Source organism: Galeopterus variegatus, unplaced genomic scaffold (genome assembly GCF_000696425.1).
Source record: "Galeopterus variegatus unplaced genomic scaffold, G_variegatus-3.0.2 Scaffold139, whole genome shotgun sequence".
Classification (NCBI taxonomy): Eukaryota; Metazoa; Chordata; class Mammalia; order Dermoptera; family Cynocephalidae; genus Galeopterus; species Galeopterus variegatus.
In genome coordinates, this window is record NW_007726250.1 from 187932 (window position 1) to 203129 (window position 15198).

General features: G+C 37.6%; 1 protein-coding gene across 11 annotated transcripts in view; it reads left to right on the plus strand.

Annotated features, from left to right (window-relative positions):
• Positions 1-5308: 5308 nt before the first annotated feature.
• Positions 5309-15198, plus strand: part of RBFOX2 (RNA binding protein, fox-1 homolog (C. elegans) 2) — a 203882-nt gene continuing 193992 nt past the window's right edge. For 10 of the 11 annotated variants that reach the window (XM_008589963.1, XM_008589985.1, XM_008590012.1 and 7 more), the window contains exon 1: positions 5309-5416. In XM_008589963.1, the coding sequence (XP_008588185.1) occupies positions 5375-5416 (42 nt within the window). In that variant the 5' untranslated portion in view covers positions 5309-5374. Of the gene's footprint in view, positions 5417-5461; positions 5517-15198 lie in introns of those variants that run through there. The other variant, XM_008590044.1, reaches the window with a different exon arrangement.

The window sequence follows — 15198 nt, forward strand, 5'->3', positions numbered from 1 at the left end:
TGCTATCAGCTAAAGTTAATAGTCACTTAGGTCAGGGATCATCCCTTATCATTTTCATCTCTTGTAGCATCTAACACAGTCCTGGGCACATAACAGGCACTTGATAAAAGCTTGATGAGTTTAATCTAGTGTAATTTTGCTTAATTCAAAGATTGTTTTAGTTGTTTGATCTATTTGGTGGAAGAAAACTTCACTTTTGTATTTTGTATGCACATATATGATGTGCCTGGGAATCTTGAAAATATACATTTTAAATGCTATTTTATAAAAGTTTCTTGAAGAAAACAGGTCTTCATGATATTCTTTACTTGAACAGGATGTAAACACTAACTATAAAGGAAAAAATGATAAATTGACCACTTTAAACTTAGAAATAATCTGTTCATTAAAAGACATTAAGAAAGTAAAAAAGCACACCACAGAGTAGGAGAAGATATTTGCAGTATTGGTATCTGGCTGGTATCCAGAATCTATAAATAACTCCTACAAATCAAAATATAAATGCAGTCCTATAAGTCAGTCTTTTGAACAACCCAGTAGCAATATGAGCAAAATATTTGAATAGGTACTTCACAAAAGATAATATCTAAATGTCCCGAAAGTGGTCAATGTCATTAGTCATCAGGGTAAAGCAAATAACCACAGTGAGATACTATTGCACTTCCTCCAGAATGACTAAAATGAAAAAAGCAGACATCACCAAGCGTCAGTGTTGTTCAACATCTGGAACTCTCAAGCACTGCTAGTGGGAATATAGATTGGTACAACTTTGGAAAACTGGCAGTCGGTAGTTATCTACCAAAGCCGAACATAAATATACCCTATAACCAGCAATTCTACTCCTAGGTATACCCAACAGAAATGTGTACATATGTGCACTAAAAAATGTACAAGAATGTACGTAGCAGCGTTTTTAGTAATAGCCTCAATCTGGAAATAGCACAAATGCCTTTCAACAGTACTGAAATGTTTTTCAATAAATTACGATAAATGTATACTCAACAAATGGATTTTTCACAGATATAATGAGTGAAAGAAGCCAGCACAAAGAGTACATAATGTGATTCCATTTATATAAAGTTCAAAAACAGGCAGGATGGATTTACGGTGTTAGAGTTATTGTTCTGGGATTGTGGGACTGACTTTGCAAAGGCACGAGATGGACTTCTAGAGTACCAGTAATGTTCTATTTTTTGCCTAGGTACTGGTTACTTAGATGAGTTAAATAACTTTGTGAAAATTCATTGAGTTGTGCATTTATAATTTTTGCCCATTTCTGTATATGCAATCACTTCAATAAAAAGTTTACTTAAAAAAATCCTACTTTTGATCTGTGATTGCTTCAGCTGATAGATAGCTTTCCCTTTCATACTTATACTAATCCTTTGCCTGTCAAGCTGGTAGGATGTAATGTTCACATACATTTATGCGTTTTTGTATTAGGGGTGTTGGGTAGGGATGAAGGTGCTTTTTGTATTAATCTAAACTTGCTTGTCAAATATTGAACACACTAAGAGTTTCACACAGCCATAGGAAAGGAGAATTGATGAATAAATGATGTTGATCACTTTTTAAACCAATTCTTTGAGAACAAGGGAATGTTCACTGTATCTTACAGTGCAGTAAATTGGGATTTTGCTCTACAGACAGAAGAATCTCTTCATTGAAGTTTCGCGGGCCGGCCCGGTGGCGCACTGGAGAGTGCGCCGCTTGGGAGCGCGGCGGCGCTCCCGCCGAGGGTTCAGATCCCATGTGGAGACCGGTTCCCACTCACTGGCTGAGCGTGGTGCGGGCGCAACACCGAGGGTTGCGATCCCGTTGCCGGTCCCCGGTACGGGCGCGACACCGAGGGTTGCGATCCCGTTACCGGTCAGTAAAAAAGACAAAAAGGAATAAAAAAAAAAAGAAGTTTTGCAGCGATTAAAGGTTTCATTTTTAAGGGATGCACCTCATTTTGGCCTGTATTCTTATCATGGAGACTATAAAGAGAAAAAATCTTGACAGAATATTAAAACTTTTTTTCCTTTTTACTCTATGAAAATCTAGCTCAAAGATAAGGCATTTTAAGTGAGGGAGGAAATCTGAAAGATATGGTGCCTTGCCTTTTCTCAACTGGTTATCTCTTTCAGTTCTCAACCTGACCTTAATAAAATATTTGAAAGTTTGCCATATTGTCCTATGACCATAGCTTCATGAATCTTTTCTCTCTCTCTCTGGAATGCCCTTACCTTTCTCATTTACCTAATTGAACTTCTCATTCTGCATGACACCTTCTAGAGCTAGCCATTTCTTCTTGTGTACCTAATACACCTTAACTGTGTTGCACAGCACACAGAGCTCTGTTTCTGTGTCCTTCACTGCTAACCTTTGAGACTATCGACTGGCATGTGGTAGGTGCTTAATACATACATAAATAAATATTGTCTGAAAGACAATAGCTATTTTCTAAAGAATAAAAGCCAATTATAATATTTGACATCAGTAGGCACGCTTAAAATTTTTTTTAGAAGAGGTGATAATTTACATTAATTTCTTAGTAAAACTGAAAGTGTATATTTACAACAGGGGCATATTGTGGCTATAGGAAAGAGTGATACTAACTGGTTCACATGGGTATCAGACACATGACCTTGGCCACTTTAGCATGGTCCTCTAATCAGCTGATTTGATTTTGGTGGAATCCCTGCAGAAATGCTCTGATTCTATATGTAGAATGAGAAATCAGAAATGTATAGATCTTGAGTGCCTTAGATTTTGTGGATTAAAACCAACGTATGAGACTGTGTAGGCATTATGACAGTGATAATTTTTTTCATTTCAAATATATTATAAAATTAAATTACAGAATGTTATCTGAAGTTTTGTCATTTCACTTCAGCATGTAATTTCTCAAGTCAATTTTAATTTAAAAAGATCTGAATAGAATCATTACCATTTGTCTAGAAGTTTAGAGTAATAGGATTAGAATAACAAATTAATCAGTATTGAGTGCCTACTTAGGATTTAATACTATTAGTAACACATAAAAAGTATGACGTTGACCTTGGTGTCAAGCAGCCTATATTTTATTGATGACATAAAAGAACACTGATCCAAAATGATTTCTAGATATTTCTTTTCAATCTTGACTGTCTGTAAATGTGAGGCTAAGTAGAAAAATGCATAGGCTTTGGAGTCCAAACAGATTTGGATTAGAATCCTGGCTTTTTAGAAAAAATTAAACAATAAGTTATATAACCTTGGTCATGTTGACATCTCTGGGACTCTCTCTCCATTTGCAAAGTGGAGATAAGAATATATACCACTTGCTATTTTTGTTTTTATTTTTCAGAAATAGTGACAACCCATATAGAACTCCTGGCACAAAATAAGTGCACTTCATTCATATTTGAATGAAAGAGTAGATAAATAGAGCTTTATTTGCAGCAGTTCACTTAGTTCAGACTACTGTTGATAGATTTCATAATGATAATGTAGTCAAGTTCAGAAATGGATTTGATGGGTAGTCTTGGAAATGGCTTCAGTCTTCCCATCTGTTTTTAAGAGGGGTAAGAAGGTCCTTTAGAATAGTGGTCGTCATAGTTAGCCTATCTAACCATCTGACCAGTGGTGTACAAAGGAATGGTTTCACAAAAGGAATGGCTTGTTAGAAGTCAACAAGGGGTGAAATAAGAAAGCACATATCTCAGAGATGGGCTCATAATACTGTGTGCCCCTCCCGACTTCCCTCGGTCTTCCCACTGGAATGTAAGTTTCAGTGTTTATTAGCACATACTGCATCTTTTGCTTTGTTCCACAATCGTGAAGCTTATTCTAGATGCCTGTGTGTTAACTACTGGGGTATTTTGACTTTGCTAAATATTTGAAATTGTTGAAATTCTGTTTGGGGCAGATGACTATTTCTTATTATACTAAATTATTTTCCTTTCATGTCTATCTTTTCGCTGGAGAGTTGGTGCCATGGTGCTGAGTCTCAGCCCTGCAAACTGAAAACACAGTTTTCTTGGGTGTGTCTTATTTTTATCCACTCCCTTTCCTACTATAAGGCTCTGACCTGCTTGGAGCCTTTCCTAATTGGTCACAATTGAGGCTTTGTCCTTCAAAGTCATATAGGACTTAGTCACTGGATTGATTCAGTGTTCAGCAATTAATTATGGCTCTACAAAAGAATTACTTCCCTAGAATGGGAAGTGGGCAACTGAGCCTGAAAATGAAACCGTGGTCCATATTCAATCATCATGGAGGGAGAGTGAGTAGCAATTTCAAAATTAGAGTTTGGATTAAGCAAAGAAAAACTAGAGCCAGATCTAAAATTGAGTACTAGTCACAAATTGGCTGGTGTATGAGGTGAGTATAGTTTGATTTTACCAGAAATAGAAATCTTTGTTGGATCTGTCTGTAGTTCAAGAAATAATGAATATTTCGTAGTATATTTATGATTATGAAAGGATAATTTTCTGGAAGTTTATGTTCTTTCTCTGGGGATTATTAATTTCTGTTAATATCCACAGGAATTTCACTCATAATGATGTCAACTTACTCCCTCTTCAGTTCCTTTGGCTCAGGGGCCTAAATTACTTTATGTTAATTTTGTCAGTAATTCTTACAGCCTCCTTGTGTGTGCTTCATATGAGAACTTGCTCTAGTTTACATAGCAAGTCAGTTCCTGGGTTGGAAAATTAGACCCAGGATTTGCATTTGCAGGCTTTGTGTGTTTGATCACTTCCTACCTCATTCCTCACCCCATTTTTTCTTCCTGTGATGTAGGAAATTATGTCAAGCAAATAGCAAGAGAATTAGGTCTTCTGAGAGGTTTAGAGACTATTCTGCCTTTAGGCATGGAGTTCCCAATCCTTGGCTTGGGATGAAAGGAAACAGCAGAACACCGATGAAATGAAATTCCCAACTGTTTTTTGCATACTTTCATTTTTGTTCTTTTTTCCTCTCCTGTTGGGAGGAGGTGGTTGTGAGAATTTTCTGTGTGCCAACCTTATAGGTGGGGCAGGCAGGCCGGTTGTTTTTAATGCTCAGCAGATATTGCCACTTGCTTTTGGGTTGGGGGCCAGAGAAAAGGAAGTGAAGCAGCTACTTTGGAGTGGGGTTGAGGGGAGGGTGGAATGTAGGGAGGAGGACATTGCTCTGTGTTTTCTTAGTCATAGGACTCTGAATCCCAAGTAGCTAAATTTAGCTCAGGTTCCTGTTGAAAGCATCATTTTTTTGGGGCGGGTGGTGGGGGAGAACGGAAAACCTTTTTGTGTATCCTGCTCCATGAAGCCAATCGGGAAGCAAGAGGAGGTGAGGTTGCCATGGAGATGGTAGCTGTGTGCAAGGGGAGAGCAGCAGGGTTTAGAATTCCAGGAAGGAAGAGAGAGTGATGTCATCAGATTCCATGGACCAGCCCAGGAACCCCTGTGAGGTTGGTGGGGAGTTGGGTGTGTGTGTGGGGTGGTGGAATGGGAGTTTGTGCAGGGGAATTGTGGCTTCAATAAGGTGTGGGGAGTCCAGTTCAAGCAGAGGTTGGTTATGTGGAATTGTGCTGATCTGCATTAATGCCTGTTTTTTTTAAAAAAAAATCTGTAAATCATTCTGAATTTGCAAATATTTTCTTTGTTGAAAAGGACATATTTATTTAACAAAGAAGCTCATCTAGATGTAGAAATGTAGTATTTTTTTATAGTTATATCCCTGTAGGTTTTTGTATACCTGCATCCCTTGTATGTGAGCGTATTTGGGCGCATTTTTTGGATATATAGTTGCCTTTGTACGATGCCTTTTATGGTGCTGCATGCAGTTAAATGCTTCATTAATGCCTGATTATGGAATTTATTTTCATACGGATGGGTGTGTATAAATAAAACACATTTTTGTAAAAAAATAAAAATCTGAAAAGAAAAAGCAGTTGCTTTTGCAGCAGAAAGAAAAACTGCATGCCTCAAGACAGTTGTTCTGAGCATATATGCATGTTCGTATTGATAGTGAAGCGCAAATGTGTTTCTTTTGGTATGGCTATGAGGCTGTTTTTTTAAAAAAACAAGTATAACAGAACCTGTGCATCCAAGTGAGTATTGCCCTTCAGAATAGTAACCTTGGTTCTGGTGATACAACTATTGTGCAAAACATAAAGAATTCTCATTTGGAATTGGCTTCAGAGATGACTGATGAGGAAAACATTTTCAATTCCTACCTGGCTTGCTCAGACAAGGTATCTCAAGGTATCTAGGTATCTTTGAATTGGCTTTTCCTGTTTTTGTGTTGTTGAAAAATCAAATCTGTGCTCAAATGATGAGCTTTTATCCTAGTGAAAGATATTTAAAGTCATAGGTTTAGATTCTGAAGGCATTCTTGTTTTCAGATCAAGAGTCTTTAGGTTATTTAGTTTAGCAGAACATAGCCTTCCCAGGGCGACATCTTCTGAGGTGACCCATTTAGATTTATTTGCTCAGATGTTTTTGTTAAAATCAGTGACATTACCATTGGATAATGTGGGAAGATGTGTTAGGCAGTGTGTTTGAAAGCACGGACTCTGTGGAATTAGATTGGTTCAAATCTGAACACCTGTGCTTGCCACCCACTAACTGACCTTGGACAAGTAACAGTCTCCTGGTATATTGGTTTTCTCGTGTAAAATGGGAATGGTAGTTCTGTTAATACTAACATTACAGTGTAGTTTGAGGATTAAGTAGCTAATATGTAAAGCACTTAGACGTCTGGTATGTTCTCAGTCAGGGCATCAGGGCTTACTGTGGTTATTGTCATTAATAATTATACATTTCTTTGAATTACAGAACTTTGAGGTAGAAGGTGCCTGGAGATAGTATGTCCAGTGGTCCCAGTCCTGTATTAGAATCAACCTAGGCCTTGTCACAGACACCACTGAATCTAGGAGGAAGGAGCCCGGAAATCTAAAGCCTTTAAGTGATCCCCATATGATTCAGAAATCTATAGCCTTTAAGTGACTCCCATATGATTCATATGGTAAGCCATGATTGGGAACCACTGGATAAAATCAATTTTGAGTGTAGCCCAAGCACTAGAAGCTTCATCCCCTATTGGGAGATGTAGGAGCCACCTAGACCCACTGGATCAAAGTCCGCATTTTAATTTAACAAGATACTCAGTGACCCATCTGCACATTACAGTTTAAGAAAACACTGCTTTTCTTCTACCAGTGGGGATAATTCGTTGATAACTACTGGTTAAGGATGAGTTATCTCTCAGTTATTTCCATTGCTGGAAGAAAAACAGTCTGGCTAAGCCAGTGTGTAGTAGAGCATGCACTTATCTTCCCTATTGCTTGGCCTACTTATAGATGCTTTTCTAAGCTAAGCCACTGTGTATCATGTAGTGGAATGAACAGAGTTGTAATTGTGGCTCTGACTTTACCATTTACTAGCTGTTTGGCTTTGGTCCAGTCATTTAGCCTCTTTGAATCTCACTCTCCTTGCCTGATAATGCAAATAATGCTCAGACAATGAAATACTGTGATGTATATAAATTATCTAGCACATAGCAGTGCCTCCTGCCCTTCTCCTTCTCCTTCAGTCTTTCATTGATAAGTCTGTATAGTGGTAATGTTCCCCCAGAAAGGGCCACTAACTGAGTCTCTGTGCCATCCCGTCTCTGTAGGCTTCTTGCCTCTTGCCCTTCTCCCAGCTGTCTCAAGTATTTAACTATACTTATAAAAAATCATACTCTGCAGAAAACTGTATTTATAGTTTTCTCTGCCTTTTTTCTACAAAATGCCTTTTACTTAATGGAGACTATTATCTAAGAGGGCTAGAAGAGGGAGAACTATAGGAGTTGAACAATTGAGTTGCTACAGGAATCAAGGTATGATGAGACTTGACAGAGGCAGCTCTTTTATGAATTCTTAATAGTTTACCGTATGTTTAAAAAAATGAAGTTTGTGTTTCTTAAAAGTTGGGGGTCCTCAGACCTTGGCCATGCACCCCTGATATCCACAATCAGCCCAGCGACAACCACCGAGCTGCCTCAAGAAGTGCCCAGGCCTCCTGAGCTGGGGCGGTGGGGGGCAAGGGCTTCAGCCACACCCCCTTGACATCTGCACCCAGCCCAGCCATGATCAAGCCCTCTGGTCTCCCCTGCAGGAATGAGGGGGGTACTACAGGCCTCAACCCCACCCCACCTCCTTCCTCCTCCTCCCACCCTATTTCCTTACCCCCCCCTTTTTTACATTCTACAATGTTCCTGCAACAACATCGTAGAATGTAAAAAAAATAAAAATAAAAATAAATAAATAAACTTAAAAAAAAGTTGGTATTTAGGAAAAAAATGAGCCATAAAATCCTCAGATGGTTTTGTCTGAAGTCTTTTAGATCAGTTCCAAGCAAGAATTAACATGGCAGTTATCAGAAGATCATTGAATTGATAAGCAATGAGCATTATCTTTTTTCTGATCAGGGAATTAATACAGCAAAAGGAAGTTCAGCGACTTGCTCTGGGGACACCAGAAGTAGATGGCAGAGAGTTTAGGTCAGAGAGTTGACAGTTGAAGTCAGTAGGTCATTGGAAGCAACAGTGGGAGTAGGAAAAAGAAAGGTCCATTTTTACTCAGTCATGTAGATGTTAGGGAACTGGGGAGAAAAGGCAGGGTTGTGAATGCAAAGCATATAATAAAAATTGTTATAATAAGAGCATTTTTTCCTATAGTGTAGGTATACTTCTAGGTGCTTTGTACACATTATGCCTAATCTCAACATCCTCGCAGTGTGTAGGCGTGATCACATATATTTTACAGATCAGAAAATTGAGACCCAATAAGCAACAGATCTATTTTGACATCATGTTAAAACACCAGTGTGAGTGAAGAGACTTATAAAAGCTAAATTGAAATAGCTAGTATATACCAGATAAAATAAAATTTATTATTTTGTCTACATGACTTTTTTGACAGAATTGTTAATTTAAATTTACTATTATATTACTATGATATCCAACATGTTAGCCTATCTCAAAGGGATTTTTTTGAGCACTGCAAAATGATCCTTTGGGATGTATTTCCTTAATACTCTGGGGCTAATTAAGAGGTATCTTTTTTTTTTTTTTTTGGCGACCGGTGAGGGGATTGTAACCCTTGGCTTGGTGTCGTCCGCACCGCGCTCAGCCAGTGAGTGCACCGGCCATCCCTATATAGGATCCGAACCCGCGGCCTTGGTGCGCCCAGCGCTGCTGCACTCCCAGTGCCACTGCGCTCCCAGCGCCACACTCTCCTGAGTGAGCCACGGGGTTGGCCCCAGAGGTATCTTTTTAAAAAAATGCCAAAGCTTGTGAGTCCTTGGTTCAGTGAAACACCAGTTTGAATTGAATATCACAGTATAAGCTAATTTGTTGGTGGTGACATTTGGCATATTTAGTCATTGTAAGTATTCACATAATTATGTCTGTTATTCCATTCAGATCCAGATGAAGATAATTATCAATGATTGCACAAAATGAATTTCATATTCTTAGATTTTTAAGTTACAGTTGGAAGAACTCCAAATTTGCAATGAGAAGACTTGGGTTCCAGGTCACTTTTTGTAATTTACTGCCTGTGAGACCTTGCACGTGTCACTTAACCTAAGTGAATCTGAACCTGAGTCTCCCTTATTAATCAAAAGGGAATAATGTTATCTATCTAACAGGATTGTTATGAATAAGAGATGTATTTCACACCAAGTTCTGCCTCTTACTATGTCTATAACCATGGGAAAGATATTTAAAACCTGTGCTACTTTGGAGGTAAAGGGGCTAGATTAGAATTAGGTGATGTGTGTGGTCCCTTCAAAATCTGTGATCATATACTTATCAGGTCTGCGTATTTTTTGTTTATGGTCAAGTGTTATATACAACTAAGGCATTGTTTCTTGTTATCATTATTGTTCTTTAGCAGGGCTACCTCGTTAAGAAACAGGCACTATGTAAGTCACTTTGCATGTCTTACATCAATCCTTGTAACAACCCTATGAGGTAGGTGGTGTTCTCATTTAAAAGGGGAAGAATTTGAGGCTGAGAGATGAATTAACTTTCCACAATCATGGAGCTAGTAAGTTGCCAGAGACATATCTCTGGTCAGTGTGATTCTGTCACCTGTAGTTTTGTCCCATACCTCACTATGCAGTGTGTTGTGATATGTCAAAACTAGGTCATGGGCTTATTATGCTACAGATAAATTGCCAGATCCAAAAAAATATAATGACTACTAAGTAATTATGTTTGTCACTGCCACACATTTGCAGTTAACGAAGGGGGAGAAGAAAGCCAGTTTCACTTCAGAATGTCTCTGATGAAACAGTAAAAATTATTACTAATATTAATTCTCCATCCTCAGTTATGCATCTTTTATATATTCTCTGTGACAAAATGGGTAATACACATAAAGCACTTCTGCTGCATACTAAGTGTGATGATTACCTCAAAGGAAAACACTTTTGTGATTATTTGAGTTGCCAGCTGAGCTAGCCACTTTTTTCATGGAATGCCATTTTTACTTGAAAGAACAACTGACAGACTATGGTTATGCAGAGTTGGGTATATGGCAGACCTTTCATTAAAAATGGGGGATGAAGTGAGCCTATCATTTCAAAGAAAACAATGACAATATTTGGTGCCAATGATAAAACTTGAGCTTTCAAACAAAAATAAGAATTTTAGAAAACTTGTATTCTGGACTATGAACTTGACAGCTCCAGTACTTAAAGACTTTCCTGATGTGATTGGTGATAATAATGAATGTGATTTTTTTGATATTATGTAATGAAATGTGTTAATATTTTATAATTTTATAACCTAGTGAACCAGTGTGTTATAAATGAACAATATATGTTACAAAATCATGCATAGGCATTTAAAGTGTAAGATAGAATAATGGATTTTAATATAAAAGAGTATGGAAAAATTCATTGATTTGATTTCAGATGCCACTTTGCAACTAACCTTTCAGTAGCTGTCACTTTCAAGTTTTGGTACAGTATTAAAGAAGAATATAAGAAGATATGTGAAAAGGCTATTAAAATACTCTTGCCTTTTTGAAATCCATATTGGTGGAATGCCAGATTTTCTTCATATACTTCAAGCAAAATAGCATATCAAAAGAGTTTGAATGCTGAAGCACGCGTGAGAATCCAGTTATCTATTAAGTTGGATGTTAAGGACATTTGCAAAAATGTACAACAGTGACACTCTTCTCACTAAATATTTTGTAAACTAAACTGTTTAATTAAATTAACCACTTTTATAAAATATTTTTTAGGTTACCATGAGGGTTTATTATTGGTCTTTTATTTTTATATATTTTTTTATTGAGTTCTCTCTACTCTGGCTGATTGAACTCAATTGTATTCCAACATGTGTGAGCTCCGGTAATTTTTCAGTTTGTAGCTCTTTATTTCTTCTTCTTCTTTTTTTTAATGGCGGCTGGCCAGTGTGGGGATCCAAACCTGTGACCTTGGCATTGTAAGGCTCTGCTCTAACCAACTGAGCTAATAGGGCCAGTCCTATTATTGGTATTTTAAAATGAACTAACAAATTCTTTTTTTTTTTTTTGTCTTTTTGTCTTTTTTCCGTGTCCGGCAACGGATCGCAACCCTCAGTGTTGCCCCCGTACCGGACCGGGGACCGGCAACGGGATCGCAAGCCTCGGTGTTGCTCCCGCGCCTCGCTCAGCCAGTGAGCGGGAGCCGGTCTGTATGTGGGATCCGAACCCTCGACGGGAGCGCCGCCGCGCTTCCCAAGCGGCGCACTATCCAGTGCGCCACCGGGCCGGCCCAACAAATACTTTTTAAAGAACTCAGTTTTAGTTTCTGATAGGCAAATATCGGTAGTTATAATCCACATAAACTAAGGCTCTTTGAGATCTTTAATAATTTTTAAGTGTAAAGGGATTCTGAGACCAGTTTGAGAACTGCTGTTCTAATCTTTTTTTTTTTTTCTTTTTCTTTTTTTAAGTAATGTCTGAGACTTCTTAAATTAATTCTGTAAGTTATGAATGGGTCTTGACTCAGTTTGAAAAACACTGGGCTAGAGTTATAGTACTACATTGTGAAGGGAGGTAGTACTTTGCTGAGTTTTATTTAATTCGAGTTGATGTGGGAGAACACCCCAAGGTGTGAAGTGAAATTGAGTAAAGTTTATATCTGGAAATTAGCTGTTTGTGGCCATTCTCCAAACCCCATTCAGATCTTACCTCCCGTGAGTTCTCTTCTCCATAATTTCTTCTTGCCTTTCTCACTCTATCAGCTGTGTACACTTGTTCTCTCTGGGCCATATATTTACATTTTTTTTTTTGCATGGTTCATAATGTATTTGTTCACATGCCTCTTTCCCTTTCTAGACTCTGAGTTCCCTGAGAGAAGATCCATAACTTATTTGTTTTTGCATTCCAATCATAGTAACAGACACACAAAAGTCCCTCAGTAAATGTTGATTGAAGGAATAAATAAATGGGAAGACAAAGGGAATGACCAGGTGAGGCCAGGATTAGGATGTTGGGAACTTAATCACGTAAGCAATGGAGGCCATTAGCATGGAAGTGATATGAGTTGTGTTTTAGGTAGTTAACCCTGGCCCTAGTAAGAAAGTTAGGAAGGGATGGGTTGAAGCTGCTGGATCAGCTAAGAGACTATTGTTACAGTAATTTAGGCTTGAGGTGACCCAGGCCTGGATTACGATGCATGTTTTTGCCATAGATAATAAGGCATACATCCTGAGGAATATTTACAAATACAAACCTCATAATACCCATACTGTCTAACATTTATTGTGTATTTATGATATGTTGCATACTGTGTTGAGAGCTTTATGTGTATTATCTCATTTAATCTTCACAGCATCCTGAGATAGGTATTGGTATTATCTCCATTTTTTGATGGTTAAGTAAAAATAATACATGTTCATTGTTGAAAAATTAGAAAATACAGATAGGGAGCCCTCCAGCCTCCAAAAAAACATATCACTCATAAACTCAAACTCAACACCAAAACATAATCATTGTAAACATTTTGGGTTATATCCTAACAGACCTAAAAAAAAGTATGTATATGTGTTATATATGCCTGAATATGAGGAAACCCTGAAAATAAGACTTTATGCCATTTTTCCATTGAAAGGATGGACCGGAGCCAGCCAGTTAGCTCAGTTGGTTAGAGTGCACCAGGGTCAAGGGTTTGAATCCCCCTACTGACCAGCTACTCGAAAAAAAGAGATGGGCCTACCTGAATACATAAGCTTTTAAGGATGTTCGTAAAATAGGCAGATATCTACTTAAAATATTTTTTGTTACTTATGCATACATATTCAAAATCACATAAAATTATATAGTAATTTAGAAACATTTTATATTCTATGTTTTTTGGAAAAAAAGGTACATATACTCTATTGCATCAGTATCCATATTATTGCTTAGAACAACTTTGAGTCTTCGAACAGTTTTCCAGGGTATATATTGAGATATATCACTTGTTTGAATCTGTATCTCTTGTAGTCAATGATGATTTTATCCCGAGCTACAAGTACGCATTCAAATGTCACGAAGGCTGGTTTTCTTAATTTGCACCATATTGTATACTACATTGCTTTTCAAAAAAATTTTTTTAATTGAGATGAAATTCACAAAATATAAAATTAACCTTTTTAAAGTGAACATTTTGGTGGCATATAGTACATTCACAGTGTTGTACAACTACCACCTCTGTGTAGTTCAAACTTTTTTTTTTATCAACCTCGAAAGAACCCAATATCCCTTAAGTAGTCACTCTCTATTTCCCCTTCCCGCCAGCCCCTGGCAACTGCCAATCTGCTTTCTATCTCTATGAATTTACTTATTCTGGATATTTCATATAAATGGAGTCATACAATATGTGACCTTTTGTGTCTGGCTTCTTTTACTTAGTATGTTTTCAAGGTTCATCCATATCGTAGTATGTATCAGTACTTCATTCCTTTTTATAACTGAATAATACTCTTCTGTATATATATATATATATATATATATATATATACTATAATGTGCTTTTCTGTTCATGCATTGATGGGCATTGGGTTGTCCATTGATTGACATTGGTGGCTATTGTGAATAGCGCTGCTATGAACATGTGTGTACAAGTATTTATTTGAGTACCTGTTTTTCAGTTATTTGGGGTATATACCTAGGAGTAGAATTGCTTGGTCATACAGTAGCTCTACATTTAACTTTTTGAGGAATTACCAAACTGTTTTCCATAGCAGCTGCTTCATTTTACATTCCCACCAGCCATGTACAAGGGTTTGTCTATTTTTAATGAGGAACACAATAAGATGGGGAAAGTAAAGAGAAAATATGTGTAGACTTTGAGGTTATTAGAGCTTTGTATCTCACATTTTGCCTGATGGACTTATTAAATATTTATTTAGCATCACTTCAGCACAAAGAGTGAAATTTAGCTTAGGGAAATGTATCTAATCTATTTTAAGTGGTGAATAGACTAAGAAGTAAAGATTAGAGAAGTGAAAGAAAGGAAATTTAAATAGACTGTAAAGTCCCTTGAGGGCAAAGGCCTTATTTATCTTTGTGTCCTCAGCATTTAACAAAGTACTTGTTTTGGGGGTCCCCAAGATTATCCCAGTTCCAGTGATTCACTAGAACTTACAGAACTTTGTGTATAGTCATACTTATGGTTATGCTTTATCATAGTGACAGGATATAAAACAAGATCAGCAAAAGGAAAAGGTGCATGGTGTGAAGTCCAGAGGAAACTAGGCTCAAGCTTCCAAGAGTTCTTTCCCAGTGGAGTCGCACAGGACATGCTTAATTCCTCCAGTAGTGAGTTGTGACAATGTTGTCTACCAAGAAAGCTTGTTAGAGACTTAGTGCTGAGACTTTTTGGGGGGATGAGGTAGGGCCTGTTTACATAGGCACTCTATCCCTAGTACATACCAAAATTCCAGAGTCCTAGAAGGAAAGCAGGTGTTAATTGATGAGATCCGCTCTTATCAATTCTGAGCATAGAATCCTCCTGAAATCTAAGTTTCCAGACACCAGCCAAAGCCAACCTTGCAAGCTGTTCTTTCTAAGGATAGGGGTCAGAACTGCTATATTAATTCTTTTCTGCAGATAGATGTTCAGTTTCTTTAAAAATGTGTTGCTGGGTTCTGTGAAGAAAAATAAAAGCCATGGTAGAGAACCAGCAGGCACTTTAGTGTCAGACAGACCTGAATTTGTAT